The sequence below is a fragment of the Myxine glutinosa genome, chromosome 13 (genome assembly GCF_964187855.1).
Source record: "Myxine glutinosa chromosome 13, kmMyxGlut1.1, whole genome shotgun sequence".
NCBI lineage: Eukaryota > Metazoa > Chordata > Myxini > Myxiniformes > Myxinidae > Myxine > Myxine glutinosa.
The window spans coordinates 88,020,597-88,040,463 of NC_136273.1; the positions used below are offsets into that span (position 1 = coordinate 88,020,597).

The 19,867-nt window shown below is 45.5% G+C and overlaps 1 protein-coding gene across 5 annotated transcripts in view; it reads right to left on the reverse strand.

Moving 5' to 3' along the window:
• The window catches only part of TAF2 (TATA-box binding protein associated factor 2), a 162,170-nt gene that overhangs the window by 33,754 nt on the left and 108,549 nt on the right, over positions 1–19,867 (reverse strand). For all 5 annotated transcript variants that reach the window (XM_068134798.2, XM_078767761.1, XM_078767762.1 and 2 more), the window contains exons 19-22: positions 8,361–8,554; positions 5,407–5,546; positions 3,437–3,506; positions 2,961–3,070 (exon numbers count right to left, since the gene is read on the reverse strand). In XM_068134798.2, coding sequence (XP_067990899.2) covers positions 2,961–3,070; positions 3,437–3,506; positions 5,407–5,546; positions 8,361–8,554 — 514 coding nt within the window. The remainder of the gene's footprint in view (positions 1–2,960; positions 3,071–3,436; positions 3,507–5,406; positions 5,547–8,360; positions 8,555–19,867) is intronic.

Consider the following 19,867-nt stretch of genomic DNA (forward strand, 5'->3'; position numbering starts at 1 on the left):
ACAGAGAATGAATGGGATGGCAACACAGAGAGTAACCCAGTTTTAGGACCGCCAGAGAAGATAACTGAGAAGGAAGTTGAGGAAGCGATAAAAGCAATGAAGAGTGGAAAAGCGGGAGGGCCGACGGGAGTTGTGGGAGATATGTTGATGGCAGCAGGAAGTTGGGGTCTGAAGAGAATGACAGAGATCTGTAATCTGGTGGTGAAAGAAGGCCGCATTCCAGTGGATTTGGAACTGAGTACCCTCGTCCCTCTATACAAGGGGAAAGGTGACCCTCTGGAGTGTGGCTCGTACCGAGCGATAAAGTTATTGGAGCATGGAATGAAGGTATTGGAAAGGGTGTTGGAGAGGAGGATAAGGAAGAAAGTGAAGATCGACGAAATGCAGTTTGGATTTATGCCAGGAAGAGGAACGACAGATGCGCTTTTCATTGTGAGGCAGTTGCAGGAGAAGTACATGGAGAAGAGGAAGAAGTTGTTTTTTGGGTTTGTTGATCTGGAGAAAGCATTCGATAGGGTTCCACGCAAAGTATTGACATGGGCATTGAGGAAGTTAGGAGTGGAGGAATGGTTGATCAGAGTAGTGATGGCAATGTACAAAAGAGCGCGCACAGCTGTAAGGACGAAGGACGGGAACAGTGGTGAGTTTGAGGTGAAGGTGGGAGTGCATCAGGGGTCGGTAGTAAGTCCACTACTATTTGTAGCTGTGATGGAGGTGCTGGCTCAGAACGTAAAGGAGGGTTTACCGTGGGAGTTGTTGTATGCAGATGATCTGGTGTTGATTGCGGAAAGTATGGATGGACTGAAGGAAAAGATGAACAAGTGGAAGGAATGTATGGAGACAAAAGGTCTGAAGGTGAATATCGGAAAGACGAAGGTGATGGCAAGTGGTAAAGCATGTGGTGAGGTGGAAAGAACTGGGAAGTGGCCGTGTGCTGTGTGCAGGAAGGGTGTCGGAGTGAACTCCATTCAATGTACAATGTGCGCTGAGTGTTACCAGTGTGGCAGCTACATTAAAATGTAAGGTGTGCACAGAGGGAGCTGCAGATGGAGGAAATGTTGAGTTGGATCTTGGAGACGGCGTGAAGCTGGAAGGTGTGAAAACATTTTGCTACCTCGGAGACATGCTGAATGGAGAAGGTGGATCAGACTCGGCAATGGTTGCTCGAGTGAGATGTGCATGGAAGAAGTTTCGGGAACTGAGTGGCGTGCTGATGAGGAGGAGAGTGTCGCTGAAGCTGAAGGGAAAGGTGTATGCTGCATGTGTGAGAAGTGTTATGATTTATGGGAGCGGGACATGGGTAATGAACGTAGAGCAGCAACGAAGGCTGGAAAGGGTGGAAATGCGAATGGTTCGATGGATGTGCGGAGTATCATTGAGAGAGAGGAAGACAAATGATGAATTGCGAAAGATGATGGGAATATTGCCTGTGATTGATGCTGTGAAGAGGAACAGGTTGAGATGGTTTGGTCATGTGTTGAGGAAGGATGAAAGTGACAGGTTGAGAAGAGTGATGGAAATTAATGTAGAAGGAAGTAGAGGACGGGGAAGACCGAGAAAGACTTGGCTAAAGATGGTGGAAGAAGAAATGCGGGCAAGGGGGTTAACAAGGAGAGATGCAGAAAATAGGGCAAAATGGAGAAGATTGTCATGGGGACCGCAAGGCTAACCCCCGCTCTCGCAGGGAAAATGGCCTTAAAATGCATGTTGTGTGTTGTTGTATCTTTACGAGATCCATATTTTTTATTCATATTTACCTCAGCGCATTTCAGCGAGGAATATTACACACGGAATCTGATCAGGTGGCAGCGCAGCGCGCTGATTCGCTCAGAGCGATCACGTGATGCTCCTTGCCGCCATAAACTCACAGTTACGCGTTCGCATGTAATTCGCACGTTCAAAACAAACGAGATCCACGAAGCGAGTTGGTCGAGTCGTGCTTACCAAGATGGCGACACGGCGGCTTCACTTTTCACGGAGTCTGAGCGTTCTATATATTTTCAATTCAGTGTGCCCGACTCGCTCACGTACTTGATTTGTGGCATAGACATGGCCATTGGGCCTTCACGGTGTAATTTGTGCGAGGCTTTTGTCCGAGTGAGCTTGAGTCGAGAGGGCGAATGTACGGGTTGGGAATGTACGGGTCTCCCTTCCCCCGCCCGGCAACGCCGGTACTGGAGGGCGTCACAGGATCGGTGAGTCTCCAAAATCCGCTTCGTGCTGTTGCGAAGATGCAGGACGATGTCGCGATTGTTGTGCTGCTCTTCGACCATGAGAACTGCAACGTCATTGTTGACTGGCCCTCCCCTTCCCTCCCCCTTCCCCCTCCATCCTCCCCTACCCCTCCCTTCCCCCTCCACCCTACCTCCTCCCCTTCTCCCCTCCCCCTCCCTTTTTCCCCCTCCCCCTCCCTTTCCCCCCCTCCTTCCCCCCTACCCCTCCCCCTACCCCACAGGTAGGGGGAGGGGTAGGTTTCCCCCTCCCCCGACCCACAATGCGAGGGAGGGAGTGGCAGAGAGGAGTGGGGAGCTGGGAGGTGTGTGGGGGGGGGAGGGTAGATGAGGTGTGGGGGTCTGGGAGCATGGGGTGATTGTCTGGGGAGGGGGTTGAGGGTCTGGGAGGGGATGAATGGTCAGGGAGGGGTTGGAAAGTCTGGGAGGGGCAGATGGAGGTGTGGGGGTCTGGGAGCACAGGGTGACAGTCGGGGGAGGGAGTTGAGGGCAATAATAAAAATTTTAAATCAGAGCAATAAAAAAAGCGTCCTTTTTTTTTTTCTATCGTGGTATTTTACCACAGGCTTCCAGCCAGTACCAAATAAAGTAAGAGCATTTTCCAAGTCAGTGGAAGTGTGAGCCAGGGAAACCTCGTAGTCAGAAAAACCACAATCATTGAACTACTGGAATGTCTTCAGTTGATGAGACCTCACAAAAACATGTCATCTAGCCAAGAAACATAATCACCTGAGTTTATCAGCTTCCACAGCTGGTCCACAAGCGCTTCGGTGCAAAGTGTAGACTCGGATTTCCGAAATAAAGGTGGCTCTTCAATGAGCATGGTGAGTATCTTGTGCCTGCAAAGGGCGGTGAATGAAACGCGAATGACACACACGTTTAGACGACTACATGGTTCTTGAGAAGCCACAACAAAGATTCACATGAAATTTAAAACATTTCTCCTGGACTGATATAGATATTTTCAGTATATTCAGTATTTCAGATATTCAAATAGGGGACCGAAAAACAACAACAACCACGGTTCCCGAAAAAGGCCAACCCCCGCTTTGCGGGGAAAAATGGCCTCTAAAGGTGGTTTTGTTTTGTTTTTTTCTCCTGGACTGAAGATATTTTCAGTGGATGCATTTGCAAGTATTTTAAAATGAAGAATTCCCAAGACTGACAACGAGCAAGGATTGCATGAAGAATTCCAAAAATCTTACCGGACAAATGAAACGGGGTCGTTTTGGACCAGATGGAGGAGCCACTGCAGAATCTCTGAACTCGTGTCCACTGCATAAGAAATTGTTTGGCAACCAATGATGATCGAAACGGTTAAGGTACCGTTTGCGAAATTCCATTCTTGTTTTTATTGGCATTCTACACGTGCAGCCACTTTATGGAACACAGGATACAGTAAAGAAGTATTACAGTAAAAGTTTACAATTGAAAACAACTGGACGTACGAGTCGGTAAAGCCGATGGTTCGCGAGTATCCACCCACTTTGGTCACAGCAGCTAATGAGGTGAAGAAAGAGCTCGAGAATCGCCACATGATCTCCGTCGGTCGTAGGGTGCACTGGTCTGCAAACCAATCTGGGCGTCACGTGACAGTTGTAGACGGCATCAAAGAGATGTTTAGCCTTGTCCCATGTACGTGAACGGATGAAATCGCAAACCGCCCTTTTTGTTGAAAGGGGACGATTCAGCTCTTTCCCAACTGTGATGAATCATGTTGGAAGAACCTGCCTGGTCACGGCTTTGATAAGTCAAGTGGTCATCTTAGTGGGAGTGTATAAGGTTGCCCTATGTCCTTTTATTTCCTCCTTTTGTATATTCTTGCTGCCTTTAGTTTCCTCTTGTAGTGTAGTTAATAAATCAGATTTGTTCTTCCTTCACCCTTCTTATTCTTTGGGTTTTCCTCTCATCCGGTCGCTTTAGTCTTTTCCCAATTGAATACCGGTGGCACGACATAAGAAGTATTTTAAAGTAATAAAGCACGACATAAGAAGTAAGTATTTTAAAATGAAGAATTCCCAAGACTTAAATGCTGCCCTGAAGGCACCTGGTACCTGGAGTTGCCAGGTACCTGAGGGTGTCTGGTTCTTATATTCACCTGTACTTAACCTATTTCATTGGCCCCTAGCTTGCTCTACAATCTCCGTGCTGACGGCACCTGGTACCCGGAGATATCAGGTACCCGGCCCCTATTCTCACCTGCATTAGACCGACCTACTTCGCTCACTCCCCAGTTCTTTGTATAATTCCGCCCTGGATGTCGGCTCGTCTGCAAACCAATCTGGGCATCACGTGACAGTTGTAGACGGCATCAAAGAGATGTTTAACCTTGTCCCATGTACGTGAACAGATGAAATCGCAAACCGCCCTTTTTGTTGAAAGGGGACGATTCAGCTCTTTCCCAACTGTGATGAATCATGTTGGAAGAACCTGCCTGGTCATGGCTTTGATAAGTCAAGTGGTCATCTTAGACAGAGAAAAAAAAGTGCTTTGCTCGAGGTGTAAAGGAATCAATTTGGGAAAGGCCTGGATCACCATCTCTCAACAAAAAGGGCGGTTTGTGATTTCATCTGTTCACGTACATGGGACAGGGCTATAACATCTCTCCCATGGGGTCTGCAACTATCACATAACTCCCGGACTGGTGTACCGACCAACTCACCATACCACCGGCGGAGTTCACGTGGAAATTCTCAAGCTTCTTCTTCACTTCAACATCTGCCGTAATCAGGGCGAGTGGATACTCGCCGAAACGTCGACTTTATCGACTAATAAGTCCAGCGTCTATCAATTATAAACTTTTACCGTTTTAATTCGACTGGATGAATAATAACAACTTGTATCGACTGAGTAAATAATTATTGTTAAACAGGAAGCATAACAATCAGAATGAGAAGATCAGGCAAGCTGGGCTCATCAGAGAGCAGCATCATGGAAATACAAGAAAAGTAGGTTACAATTAAAAAGGTTCATAGGAATTAAGATCGGAGAAGAGGTGAGTGAGGGCAGGTATACTACTACTTGCACAAATAAAGAGGATGGAACTTGGGACAATGAGCTGCGATGGACCAGTTGTCAGAGGGGTGCATGGACTGAGAGGGTGAGTGAATCAGGTAAGAGTGAAAGTAACAGCAAGAACGAGACAGTCCAATAGTCAAAATCGATTACGCAGTACCCCTGGTGTAATCCACGAGCGCATGCAGAGCAGCAAGCCGTACATCAATGAAAATGCCGTACTGGGCATATGCCTGGAAAAGGCCAGGCTCGCTGGGAATGTGTCCGTTCTTTTGCAGCACACGGACTGCACGCAAACAGCTACCATGCGGGGAAGAGTGACGGGACAAGTAAGTTTCTCCAAATACTTAAAATTGCGAATTTCTACATTCTCTACCTGTAGCTCGCTACTACCGCGTTTACACCAGCACTTCATATCGGATCAAAACTGGTTTCAGCTCCGTCTGTAAAGTTACGTGAGCTCGAGGTTTACAGGGTACAAAATGAATCAGCTATGAGAAGATGCGTGGTCGACAAACCAAAGCAAAAACGATTCAAACTCACAGCATGGTATTTCATGCAGATTTGTGAACCATTCAAGATTGACTGTCTAGAAACACAAGTTAATTTTTATTAGACTTGCTCTCAGTTGAACATAGTTGTTAGAAAAAAAAAAATAGATTTGGTACGAGGAAAACTCTACCACACCAGGAGAGTCATCTTTATGGGGTGGGGGTGGAACTTCATCGAAACAGATGAAGTAACACACAATGTAAGCATATATAAGGCTCTGTGCGCATGCAATCGATACCGTGATAAAAGTGGGTTTAAGATTTGTTTCTTCCCTCAACTGGCACAAATTCCCATGTTAATTTCCGAAGGCAGCCCAGATCCACAAGTGCAGGACAGGTGAGTGGTCATGTACACTAAAATACTCACCAAAACCCAGAAATGGGACACAAGAATACATGATTGACTGATTGATCGATACGCCTGTGTAAAGTGAACATGAAAGTCAAACCAAGGTTCAGCAAACTGGTTAAAACCAAGATTATTTTTGTATACACAACTCGTTGAGAGAGAGGAAGACAAATGATGAATTGCGAAAGATGATGGGAATAGAGCCTGTGATTGATGCTGTGAAGAGAAACAGGTTGAGATGGTTTGGCAATGTGTTGAGGAAGGATGAAAGTGACTGGTTGAGAAGAGTGATGGATATGAATGTAGAAGGAAGTAGAGCACGGGGAAGACCGAGAAAGACTTGGCTAAAGATGGTGGAAGAAGAAATGTGGGCAAGGGGGTTAACAAGGGGAGATGCAGAAAATAGGGCAAAATGGAGAAGATTGTCATGGGGACCACAAGGCTAACCCCCGCTCTAGCAGGGAAAATGGCCTTAAAATGCCTGTTGTTGTTGTTGTTGTTGTTGTTGTTGTTGTACACAGTCAAGGCTCGTGGAAGAGAATAATGGATCAGGACATAACATGGCAAAATAAACAGCAGGAGAAGGGGGAAACGTCCAACAGCAAGGCAGAGGGAGAACATATATGGAAATGGAGAAACAGATAATAAAGAGGGAAGAACGCAAGGTGTGGACAAAATGGATACAGAAGCAAAATTTTGGGAGGGGTGGAGGGTGGTTCAATGGGTGTAGAAAAGATCATGGTTTTGGATTGGGGATGATTTGAGATGGTGGTGCACAGCTGTCTTGAAGACTTGGAGGGAAGAATGAAATTGAAGGTTGTCTGAAAGTTGGTTCCACAGGGGGGAAAAGGAGGAACAAATGAGTGGTGGGGAGTATGGTTCTGGATTTTGGCAGTTTCACTTGGACAGGGTTGCTGGTAGACCTTGCAAGACCAGAAAGGAGGTGGAAGAACACAAAAAGACCACCGACATCTCGACTCTGTCGAAGTGATGGGCCCATAGACTCAACTTCATCACGAGAGATTCCAATGATCTTGAAGGCCTTGGTTTCCATGGTGTCAGGCTGAGCAAGATGTGACCCAGGGGTATCAGCCTAGAGGGGGGAGCAGTACTCCAGCAAGCTAAGAATGAAAGCCTTGTCGGTGGACAGGAGTTCGTTCAGGTGAGCCAAGGAAGGACTGCACGACGGAGGATGCCTGATCGACATGTGGCTTTAGAGGCCAACTTTAAAATGTGGCTTGCTCAAGAGAGATCATGTCTGAGAGTGAGTCCCAAAAGTTTGACTGACTGAACATATTCGAGAGGGTTGTTCAGAAAGTAGATGGGAGGGTTTGCAGAACGGTGCTTTCGGAGAGAGAGAGTGTGAGTGTGTGGAATTTCTCGGGATTGAAAGACATGTTCCAAGGGCTTGACCAGCTGATGATTTTGTCAAGGTCTAAGGAGCAGGAAGAGGCTGCTGCCTGTCTGTTTGAAGGATGAGGGACCTCACGGCAGAGGGTGCAGTCACCAGCAAATATATAAAGAGGATTTTCTAGACTCGAGAGTCAGATCGATCATTGGTGAAGATTAGGAATAGGATGAGGCAGAGAACGCTGCCTTGGGGCACTCCTGCCTTGACAGGGAAGATTAATCACATTCTTCTTTTTTGTGGGGCGTGTCTCTGGGCTGTTTTCAGCTCGCCCCGGGCCCTGTGGTCAGGTCCTGCAGTTCTTGCCATCCTCCTTCTAGGAGTCTAGGCGATGTATGGGGCAGTCCTGCACAAGATGATCTGTAGTCTGGGGTGCACATTCACCTTTTTCGTGCGGTGGCTACTTCCCCATGTGGACAAGCAGTATTCTGTAGGGGCATGCACCAGGGCAGGTAAGATTAATCAAACGAGGTCGAATTCACTTTGTGCTTTTGGTGGTTTTTTTCCTTCAAGGGAATTGTGGGTGGCGTGGCCTTTTCCTTGGAAACATTTTGGCACCAAACTAAATTACTTTTCCTGAGACCAAGATTGGTTTTTCAGAACCTGGCAATCCAAATGTGTGGTTATGCCACCTTCAGCTGATAACATCTGGGATATCAATCTGGCTTGAAAACCACGAGATCAACACATTACCATAGACAGCGGGTCATCAATTACAACTCAAATGATGTTTGAGTAACACGCCAGGTGATAAAGCAAGAGATTCGGAGAGACAACGATGAGAAAGTAGTGAAAAGTACAGGCACCTGGCAGTGACCGTGTGCCTGTAGCATGGCAGCAGCTTCTCCATATTAAGGAAGCGTGTGATCTCCTCGAGGACCAGCTTGGCATCAGGGTGTAGGCCTTCCACCGTTCTGCTCTCATTGCTGGCTGCCACTGCTGGAGTTATGGTATTGGCCAGCGCTTCGATCAGCGCCGCACGGTAATAATTGTCAGAGAACTGGTGAGAGAGAGGAATAAAGCAACGGCTGATTATTGATTCTGTTGAACAGCATTGCTAAGGCTATTTAGAAACTGTCGTTATATTCCATTGAACACAACTCAATGTTACATTTCCCAATGAAGACATGCTACAGCACCCTTGCTGGTCTTCCAGGAATGTCTCTTGAAGCATTTACAAACCAGCAGTGCCCCAAAAGAGGCGAAGAGGCCAGTCTCATGCACGATTATGATGTTCAGAGGTATTAAGGTTTATAATCTCAAAGAAGCAACGACAGACGAGGCAAGCCAGCTGTGAATGGTTTTGCAGGAGCATTGTTCATTCATTTGTGTGTATAAATAACCTGGCCGTTGGTTGCATCAAATCTGGAAGTGCGCATTGTGCCACTGATTCAGCAATCCCACCCTCACCCCATAAATAAGGATAACAAGCGTTACGCCTAGGTCCCCCGTCGGGGAAGTGATGTGCGTTGACAAAGTGGAAGACGCAGAAAACATGCTATGATATGATATTTCGCTCACAAGGTTCAGACATACATGGAGGCGGCCATCTTGGATTTTGACGTGGCGACCCAATTTTCAATAGCGTTCTTCCTTATGCCTAGATACACCCACACACCAGATTAGAAGTTGGTACTTCGCTTATTTTTCAAGATATTCCGCTCACAAGGTTCAGGCATACATGGCAGCGGCCATCTTGGATTTTGACGTGGCGACCCAATTTTCAATAGCGTACTTCCTTATGCGTAGATACACCCACACACCAGATTAGAAGTTAGTAGTTCGTTTATTTTTCAAGATATTTCACTCACAAGGTTCAGACATATACATGGTGGCGGCCATCTTGGATTTTGACGTGGCGAGCCAATTTTAAATAGGGTTCTTCCTTATGTCTAGATATACCCACACACCAGATTATAAGTTGGTACTTCGCATATTTTTCAAGATATTTCGTTCACAAGGTTCAGACATATATATGGTGGTGGCCATCTTGGATTTTGACGTGGCGACCCAATTTTCAATAGCGTTCTTCCTTATGCCTAGATACACCCACAACCCAGATTAGAAGTTGGTACTTCGCTTATTTTTCAAGATATTCAGCTCACATGGTTCAGACATACATGGCATCAGACATACATGGCGGCGGCCATCTTGGATTTTGACGTGGGTTGCACCCAAACACCAAATTCGAATGCGGTCCTTCGCTTACGCACGCACGCACGCACACACGCACGTACGCACACACGCACGGACGGACACACGGACGGAGGGGAAAACCATAGTCCCCCTTTCGCTCCGCGGTGCGACGGGGGACAATAATTTCGATTAGGACAATTACCTATTCCTCTTCCCCATCACCCCCTCTCACTAATAGAACAGTTCAGCTCCAGCATAGGGATTGCTCCTTTTGAAAGACATCAATAGGATTCGTAATATCCCCCCATAACATTTGCGAGATGCGACAGCATGATTGAAGTACCACTGAAAGGCGCACTCATTGATGACGATGAGAGGCAGCAATTCTAAAATGGGTAAGAGTACAGGCCCATGGCAGTGACCGAGTGTCTGCAGCAAGACAGCAACACCCTGCCTGCGAAGTGCCACGACAAGTGTACAATCGAAACTCGATGAGACAGCTCAACTGCTACTCAACCGAGCTATCTTCCCAGCTCACAAATTGTATGTTGCAGAAAAATCCAGCACGGCAAGATGATGTGTGCTCTTTGGGACTAAAAATAATTGGAAACTCCCCTTCCAAAAGCATGGTGGGTGAGCACACCCCTCAACACAGCCGATTCATGTCACAGCACAATGCGATTTTTAAAACTTGCTTTTGCAAGTCATATATTACTAAAGGAGAAACTTCCGTGTGTTGCGATTTATTCTAAAGGGTTCCTGCTGTCATCTATCATACTAAAATACGCAATTTGGTGTCTGTCTGTCTGTGTGTATGTATGTATGTCTGACGATTATTGACCGCAATACATTCGATCGTTACTTATCCAATCTCAACCAACCTCACAGGAGTACTAAGGGTCACATGATGGAGGTTGTAGCGATTTAACTTCTCCCCCACCCAAAGGGGATTTCCCCGCCAAGGGAGTTGCGCGTTGAGGTGTATATAGGTGTGAAGTTAGCTTTATCGTGGCGCTTTTCCAAGGCCGCTTCTAATAACAAAAGTAATAATTGCATTAAATTAATGTTGTTACAAACCAATACTTATACTATTAATATCCCCTCTCCCCAAGGGGTTTCCTCCTTGAACAAATGCCGTGTTAATGTTAAAAACACCATGTCTTACCATTTTCCTGGGAGCAATGGTCCCAGTGAGAGGAAAAATATTATAAATCCCAAACACGTATGATTATCTTTTGAAACAGTCACTACTGCTGTTTACGACAAAGCTGCAAGGGAGGAAACCCAGGATATGTACAGCTACTAAACAGCTAACCAGCGCTTGCCAAGCCATCGATTCCTTATCAACGGTTTTGAATGGAGTGCTTGATTGAGTGCTTAAGCCACTTGGCGAGTGCTCGACAAGAAACTTGGTTAAAGAACACACCCCCGATGTTGTTGAGGCCAGAGCCTATATCTACTGTAATCTATATACCCCAGAGAGGAATATCCCTTCATACTGCTCCCATAGGGAACGGCTGTACTCGTACTAATAAAAGAGAGTGTATGTCTGTCTGTCAGTCCATCTCCTCCATAACTCCAAAACCATAAAACATAGCAGCCCCAAACTTTGTATGCAGACTTCTCAAATGCCATGGGAGTGCATGAATAAAAACTGGGTGTTTGGGTGTGTTAAAATACCCTTTTTGAAGATGACTAATGGGGTGCTCATCACAAAAAAACACAAAATTGGCCTGACCAAAATGGCAGTATGCCATCTTGGTCAGCCCTCTGTGATATCACTGGGTTCTTAAGCCACCATTTTGTTTCAGCCTTTTGAAATCTGATTTGGCATGGAAACACGATCTACTCCCATGGACTAATTAAAGCATGTAATCAAAATCTGGATTCGGATTTGAGGATCAGATCCCATACACTTAATAAGTAGGAGTGAAATCTGAATAAGGCCAACAGTCTAACAATGACATAGCTGGGCTTGGATCTGCTGAGTGGAGGATCTGATGTCCCCCCCATCATGTGACCAGATCCTCAGCTCTCATTGGTGCATAATGCAACAAAGCGCTTATTCTTCTTCAAAGCACGATGAAGAAACTCAACTACTCATGAGATTGCCAAAACATCGACATGAAAAACAACATAAATTGTATTACCCCCTGCGTTTTTGGCAACATACACAGCCCAGATCATATTCAACCTCAACCACAAACTTTTTATTTTCATTATCTGCTTTTTATTATTACTCCTCTCCCGCTCCCTTATCTTTCCTGGGAAAACCACATTTTAAAGCTGGCCTCCAAAGCCAGTCGCCGACTGGGCATCCTCTGTCGTGCGGTCCTTTTTGGGCACTTCCGAGCTCCTCACCACATACAAGGCTGTCATCCGCAGCTCAATGAAATGCTGCTCTCCCCTCTGGGCTGGTGCTCCTGCCTCACACCCAGCTCAACTTCACGCGGTTGAAACCAAAGCATTCAGAATCATTGGAATCTCCCGCAATGAAGCTGATTCTGAGGGCCTTTCTCTCTCTCACCGCAGGCAGGTTTGGTGGTCTTTCTGTCTTCTACCGACTCCTCTTCGGCCTTGCTTCCCCTGCTCTGTCCCCAAAATATTCCTGCAGGATGCACAAGATCTGCCAGCCACCCTCTTCTGGTGAAACTGCCAAAATCAAGACTCTCTATTCACCTTCACTCTTTCATTCCTCTTTTCTCCCACCTCTGGAACAAACTCCCACACTCTCTTCAATCCCTCTCCTCCCCCCAGGTCTTTAAAACAGCTGTTCACCACCATCTCTTTTCTTACCCCATCCAAAACCTAGATCTTTTCTACCCCCATTAAAACACCCCAAATCTGCCTCTTTCAATCCCCAACGTATTTCCTGAAATTCCTCGTAGTGTTCTTTTGCTTTATACCATGTACCCCTCCCAACCTCCCCAGCCCTACCCCTTCCCCCTCCCACAGATCTACCGACGTCCCTGTCCTCTACTGTTGTTGTGCTTGTGTGCACACCAACAGTAGACACAACAGTAAAAGGACTTCTCTCTCTCCCCCTCTTGTCTCCCGCTCCCTTCATTGTATGTTTTATGTGTCTGTGCATGTTTTCATGTTCAATGTGTTCGCTCTTACACAAGCCTCAAATCTGTATACAAAAAAAGAAAAATTCAAATTCTGAAAACATAAAGGAAAAAGGCTGCTTCTGATAATTCTTCTTCTTCAATCTCGGGAAGCAATACGAAGAAACTCGGCGATCGATTACATAAAAAGGCTCCTTCGTTCACCGCTGTTATGTTTGGGCGCATGGCGTATATAGAGCATCACAGGTCTGAAAACGACATAAAACTTAAAAAGTTGATAAAGATCCCTCCTTCTCTATATTCCGCGAAGCGACAGGTGGAATTTGCTAGTGACAGCAGGTATTTTAAAGGGAGACCTGCAGTGCCATCCCCATGGTGTTCACACACGTCGGATTAACAATGGTGCCTGAGGAGCACAGGCTGAGGGTATGTTATCCCTCTCCCCTCCTGTTCTCCCCCTCCACTCTTGCTCCTTCCCGTGCTCCCCCTTCCTGTCCTCCTGCTCCTTTGAGTTGTGCGACCTTGAATTGACCTTTGACCTTTTGACATAAAAAATAGTTTGTTTCCCAATTCAGTCAGGCACTATGCAACTGCTGTTTAATTTTCAAGTCAATCAGAAGAAAATTGACAATTTTACAGATGAAAATTGATGATTTTAGAAGATTAACCTTGAGTTGACCTTTGACCACGTGACCGCAAAAATGGCTGGTTTCCCAATTCAGTGACTCAATTTGCAAATCCTGTCCAACTTTCAAGTCAATCGGATGAAAAATGATGATGATAGAAACTTGACAACAAGATTACCTTTGACCACAAAATCAATAGGCTCAATCAATATACAAAATCAATAGGCTCTCAGTTGTGACTTCCTCTACAACTCGGTAAAGTTTCATGATGATCTGTTGACAATTGTGAATTGTAGCTGATTGACATACAAACAGACAACCAGACAGAATAACAAAGTTAACCAACCAATATACTTGAAAAGTCTTCGATTTTGCAAGTAACAAACAAACAAATGAAAAATCGGTCAGAGATCGAGGACTTGCAGGAATGTACTTTTTTGTAGGCCATTTTGGATCATTAAAAGGAAATAATGACATCTGCCAAAGTTCAAACGACGTGGGTTTAATCTCTACATGAGAGAATTCCACATAGTTATTTGGGCGGTGTATATTCTGTATAAGCTAACAGATCGCTGTCTCCATTGATCTTGCCAAGACCATAACACCTATCGGCTCAAAATCCTTTTAACTGTTGACTTGGTGGTTTTTACAATGAAGGAAACATGTATCGGGAGTACATACGACATAGCGATTGTGAATGTGATAGCTCTGAGGCGTCTTTCGCTTCGCATCGCAGTGACTGAGCACCAACATGGCGGCTGTAAGATTAAAATCTGGCTTCAAGACCCCTCACCACCCAAAGCCTTCAACCAGACATATTAACACGCTCCTCCCCCTTCATTCCCGTTCTTCAAAGCAAAGCGGTAAAAATTGTTGTTTCGCCATTATATATTACGAGCAACGGTACTCGCCCGAAGGGCGGGGCTTCAATTGGGAGGCGCAAATGATTGGGTGACCATCGTTTTGGGTGACCTTGAGCTGGACCTTGGGCCGAGAGAGTTAAAAATTGGGCACAGTCTATTCCAGGGCAAGGCAAATATGTGTGTAAAGTATGGGGATGCTATGTGCAACGATGTAGACGTAGTACTGGGCACAAACAGACAGACAAACCAACCAACCAACATACAGTCACGTGAAAAAGTAATTACACCCCATGTAAAGTTTTGACTTTTTCAACATATTTCAACAAACAGCTATTTGATCTTCATTTCAACAATATTGATAGATAAAGGTAATATAATAAAACAAATATCATGAAACATTTACATTTTGAAGTCCATTATATAATTTAAATAAACATAAATGCAAATTTCGCATGTGGAAAAAGTAAGTACACCCCTGCATTTATCACTACTTCAAATACCTAAAATTAGAATCAGGTGCACCAGCTCAGGTGCAAATGATTAGAACATCGTCAGAGAGGATCTTGGAGGAACCTGTCTTATTTAAACCTCAGACATTTAGTTTGGTTTGCTCTTTGTTGTTGAAGTGTGCGGCGTCACCATGCCTAGATCAAAAGCTCTCTGAGGCCTTCAGAAAGAAGGTTATAGATGACTACGAGTCTGGGAAGGGATTTAAAAAGATCTCCAAACAATTTGAAATCAATCATTCGACTGTCCGGAAGATCATCGACAAGTGGAGAAGATTCCAAACAACTGCCAACTGCCAATCACAAACAGAGTAAAACAAAACACAACCACGAGTGGCGAGCATGAATCCATAATGCAACCACAATAGGTTAAAACATGAACTCTTCCTGGTCACCCAAGTGCTGTACCGAGTTAAGTTATCAAGTCAGACATGTGATATAATCACCCGACAAAGCAACAAGGTGTACGTCCTGCAAAACATGGGTAGCGATGACAACAATGATTCAAAGAGAATCAAGAAAAGCAACACCGCGTCTCTTCCGTACTTCTGTTGCGGAGCTGAAGTAAAATGACAGCACACTGAGCAAAGCCAGCGAATCAAAGCATCATGAGTAGCAGAATGTCGAGGATTACTTGCTCGAGTCCACAGTCAGGCGGTGAAAGCCAGGAGGATAAACCACTGTGGAAGAGAAAAATTGGATTTTTCCCTGCGCTCTTTGGCAGTCATGCATTCTGGGAAGCTGTCGCGGGATCTTAGCACCCTGATGGAGGCACAGCTTAGCTGGATGGAAAGAACCGGAAACATTTCACACCTTTCCGCTGGCAACATTTGTCAAATTCACACAGGTGTGCATGCTGTGAAGCTTCAGAAAGAACCATGACTCAAAGTTTTTGTTTTTCAACAAACAACCTACCCATTGGTTCGAACCTATATTTGCACTTTTCAGAAGGTGGAATGGAATCCTCCCAGGATTCAAAGTAACCACCTCCTTTTCAGTAAAGGATCACGTTTCCAGGACAAGGTTGTGACGTTTTGTTGTTCTCGGCAAATAAGCAACTTTGGCAAATAGAATAACAAGCACAGACGTCGCCAAGTATGCCGACGTGACAGGATATAATGGAGGTCAATGAAGAAAAAGTGCAGCTCATCACTCACTCCTGTAAAAGGTTGGAGCCACAAGCAGGGTCATTCTGAGACCAAGGGGTTCACATTGTGACATCACAGCATGGTAAAACTGTGCGCCAATTGAGAGATATTGTGACATCACAGCATGGTAAAACTGTGCGGCAATTGAGAGATATTGTGACAGCACAGCATGGTAAAACTGTGCGGCAATTGAGAGACATTGTGACATCACAGCATGGTAAAACTGTGCGGCAATTGAGAGACATTGTGACATCACAGCATGGTAAAACTGTGCGGCAATTGAGAGACATTGTGACATCACAGCATGGTAAAACTGTGCGGCAATTGAGAGACATTGTGACATCACAACATGGTAAAACTGTGCGGCAATTGAGAGACATTGTGACATCACAGCATGGTAAAACTGTGCGGCAATTGAGAGACATTGTGACATCAGAGCATGGTAAAACTGTGCAGCAATTGAGAGACATTGTGACATCACAGCATGGTGAAACTGTGTGGCAATTGAGAGACATTGTGACATCACAGCATGGTAAAACTGTGTGGCAATTGAGAGACATTGTGACATCACAGCAGGGTAAAACTGTGCGGCAATTGAGAGACATTGTGACATCACAGCATGGTAAAACTGTTCGGCAATTGAGAGACATTGTGACATCACAGCATGGTAAAACTGTGCGGCAATTGAGACATTGTGACATCACAGCATGGTAAAACTGTGCGGCAATTGAGAGACATTGTTGCATCACAGCATGGTAAAATTGTGCGGCAATTGAGAGACATCGTGACATCACACCATGGTAAAACTGTGCGGCAATTGAGACATTGTGACATCACAGCATGGCAAAACTGTGCGGCAATTGAGAGACATTGTGACATCACAGCATGGTAAAACTGTGCGGCAATTGAGAGACATTGTGACATCACCGCATGGTAAAACTGTGTGGCAATTGAGAGACATTGTGACATCACAGCATGGTAAAACTGTGCGGCAATTGAGAGACATTGTGACATCACAGCATGGTAAACTGTGCGGCAATTGAGACATTGTGACATCACAGCATGGTAAAACTGTGCGGCAATTGAGAGACATTGTGACATCACAGCATGGTTAAACTGTGCGGCAATTGAGAGACATTGTGACATCACAGCATGGTAAAACTGTGTGGCAATTGAGAGACATTGTGACATCACAGCATGGTAAAACTGTGCAGCAATTGAGAGATATTGTGACATCACAGCATGGTAAAACTGTGCGGCAATTGAGAGACAGTGACATCAGAGCATGGTAAAACTGTGCGGCAATTGAGAGACATTGTGACATCACAGCATGGTAAAACTGTGCGGCAATTGAGAGACATTGTGACATCACAGCATGGTAAAACTGTGCGGCAATTGAGAGACATTGTGACATCACAGCATGGTAAAACTGTGCGGCAATTGAGAGACATTGTGACATCACAGCATGGTAAAACTGTGTGGCAATTGAGAGACATTGTGACATCACAGCATGGTAAAACTGTGCGGCAATTGAGAGACATTGTGACATCACAGCATGGTAAAACTGTGCGGCAATTGAGAGACATTGTGACATCACAGCATGGTAAAACTGCATGGAAATTGAGACACATTGTGACATCACAGCATGGTAAAACTGTGCGGCAACTGAGAGACATTGTGACATCACAGCATGGTAAAACTGTGCGGCAATTGAGAGACATTGTGACATCACAGCATGGTAAAACTGTGCGGCAATTGAGAGACATTGTGACATCACAGCATGGTAAAACTGTGCGGCAATTGAGATTTTAAAAAAATTTAATCTTTAAGGAACACAATCACAAAAGATGTTTTCCACTTTAAAGCGAAACATCCCTGGAAAAATATTGCATGTGCAGGGTGATGTCACCAGTGGGAAAAACTGAAAATGGAAGTGAAACAGGAGGTTAGAAGCATCATTGGTGCTTCGCGTGCTTCAAATAGACTTGTGAAACCAATGTCTGAGAATCTGTATCGTTTTCAGGCTGTTTATATACCTCTGTTACTCTCTGTTAACGTTGGTGGCACCGCTGACAACATGCGTGCCAACGAGCCACTTCTTAATCTTTCTTGTTCTGTCACATAACCGTCGACCAGATAATTAAATTACAAGTGGAATGGAATACTGCACCCTGAGGGAATACTGCAATACAATCTCAATGTATTGATATTCTGTATTTGAATGTATTGATATTTGAATGTATCAATGTATTGATATTGAATGTCATATTCTCAAGAATACAATCTCAATACATAGGTCATTCATCAATGACCTCTCCGACTCTCTGGAAAATCCTCTCTATCTCTTTGCTGATGACTCCACTATCTGCCGCTCCATTCCTCATCCCTCAGATCGGCAGTCTGCAGCCTCCTCACTCTCTGCAGACCTGGACAAAATCACAGACTGGTCAAACAAGTGGAACATGTCTTTCAATCCTGACAAATCTCACACTCTTACAATGTCTCTCCGAAAGGACCGACTGGACAACCCTCCCATCTACTTTCTCAACAATCCTCTCCAAGAAGTTCTGTCGCTCAAGCTTTTGGGTCTCACGATCTGCCATGATCTTTCTTGGGAAAACCACATTTCCAAGCTGGCCTCCAAAGCCAGTCGCTGACTGGGCATCCTCCGTCGTGCGAAGTCCTTCCTTGGCACACCTGAGCTCCTCACCACATACAAGACTTTCATCCGCAGCTCAATGGAATACTGTTCCCCCCTCTGGGCTGGTGCTCCTGCCTCACACCTTGCTCGGCTTCACGCTGTTGAAGCCAAAGCTTTCAGAATCATTGGAATCTCCTGCGATGTAGTCAACTCCGAGGGCCTTTCACTCACTCACCGCAGGCAGGTTGGTGGTCTTTCCGTCTTCTACCGACTCCTCTCCGGCCTTGCTCCCCCAGCTCTCTCTGTGCTCTGTCCCCCCAATATTCCTTCAGGTCGCACAAGATCTGCCTGCAACCCTCTTATGGTTAAACTGCCAAAGTCTAGGCTCTCTGCTCACCTTCACTCTTTCATTCCCCTTTTCTCCCGCCTCTGGAACAAACTCCCCCACTCCCTTCAATCCCACTCCTCCCTCCAGGTCTTTAAAACAGCTGTTCACCACCATCTCTTATCTTCCCCCATCGAAAACCTTGATCTTTTCTACCCCCGGTAATTCACCCCAGAGTCCTTGCAGTGTTCATATGTTTTATTCCTCTCCCACCTCCCCCCAAGTCCTCCCGGTGTCCCTGCTCTCAAATGTTGTGTTTGTGTCCTTCCCCCTCTCTCCCCATCTTGTGTGCCGCTCCCCTTGTTTTTTGTGTTTTGTGTGTCGGTTTGTCTTTTTGTGTGATTAATGTTAGCTCTTTCACGAGCCTCGATCTTGTATATAAAAAAAATAAAAAATAAAAAATGGAATACTGCTCTCCCCTCTGGGCTGGTGCTCCTGCCTCACACCTAGCTCGTCTTCACGCTGTTGAAACCAAAGCATTCAGAATCATTGGAATCTCCCGCGATGAAGCTAACTCCGAGGGCCTTTCACTCACTCACCGCAGGCAGGTTGGTGGTCTTTCCGTCTTCTACCAACTCCTCTCTGGCCTTGCCCCCCCAGCTCTCTCTGGGCTCTGTCCCGCAAATATTCCTACAGGTCGCACAAGATCTGCCTGCAACCCTCTTATGGTTAAACTGCCAAAATCAAGATTCTCTGCTCACCTTCACTCCTTCATTCCTCTTTTCTCCCGCCTCTGGAACAACCTCCTCATTCTCTTCAATCCCACTCCTCCCTCCAGGTCTTCAAAACAGCTGTTCACCACCATCTCTTATCTTCCCCCATCCAAAACCTTGATCTTTTCTACCCCCACTAATTTCACCCCAATTCCACTTTTTTGAAATACCAACTTCTGTCCTGGAAGTCCTTGGTGGCCTTGTGTTTTATACTTCTCCCTCCCCCC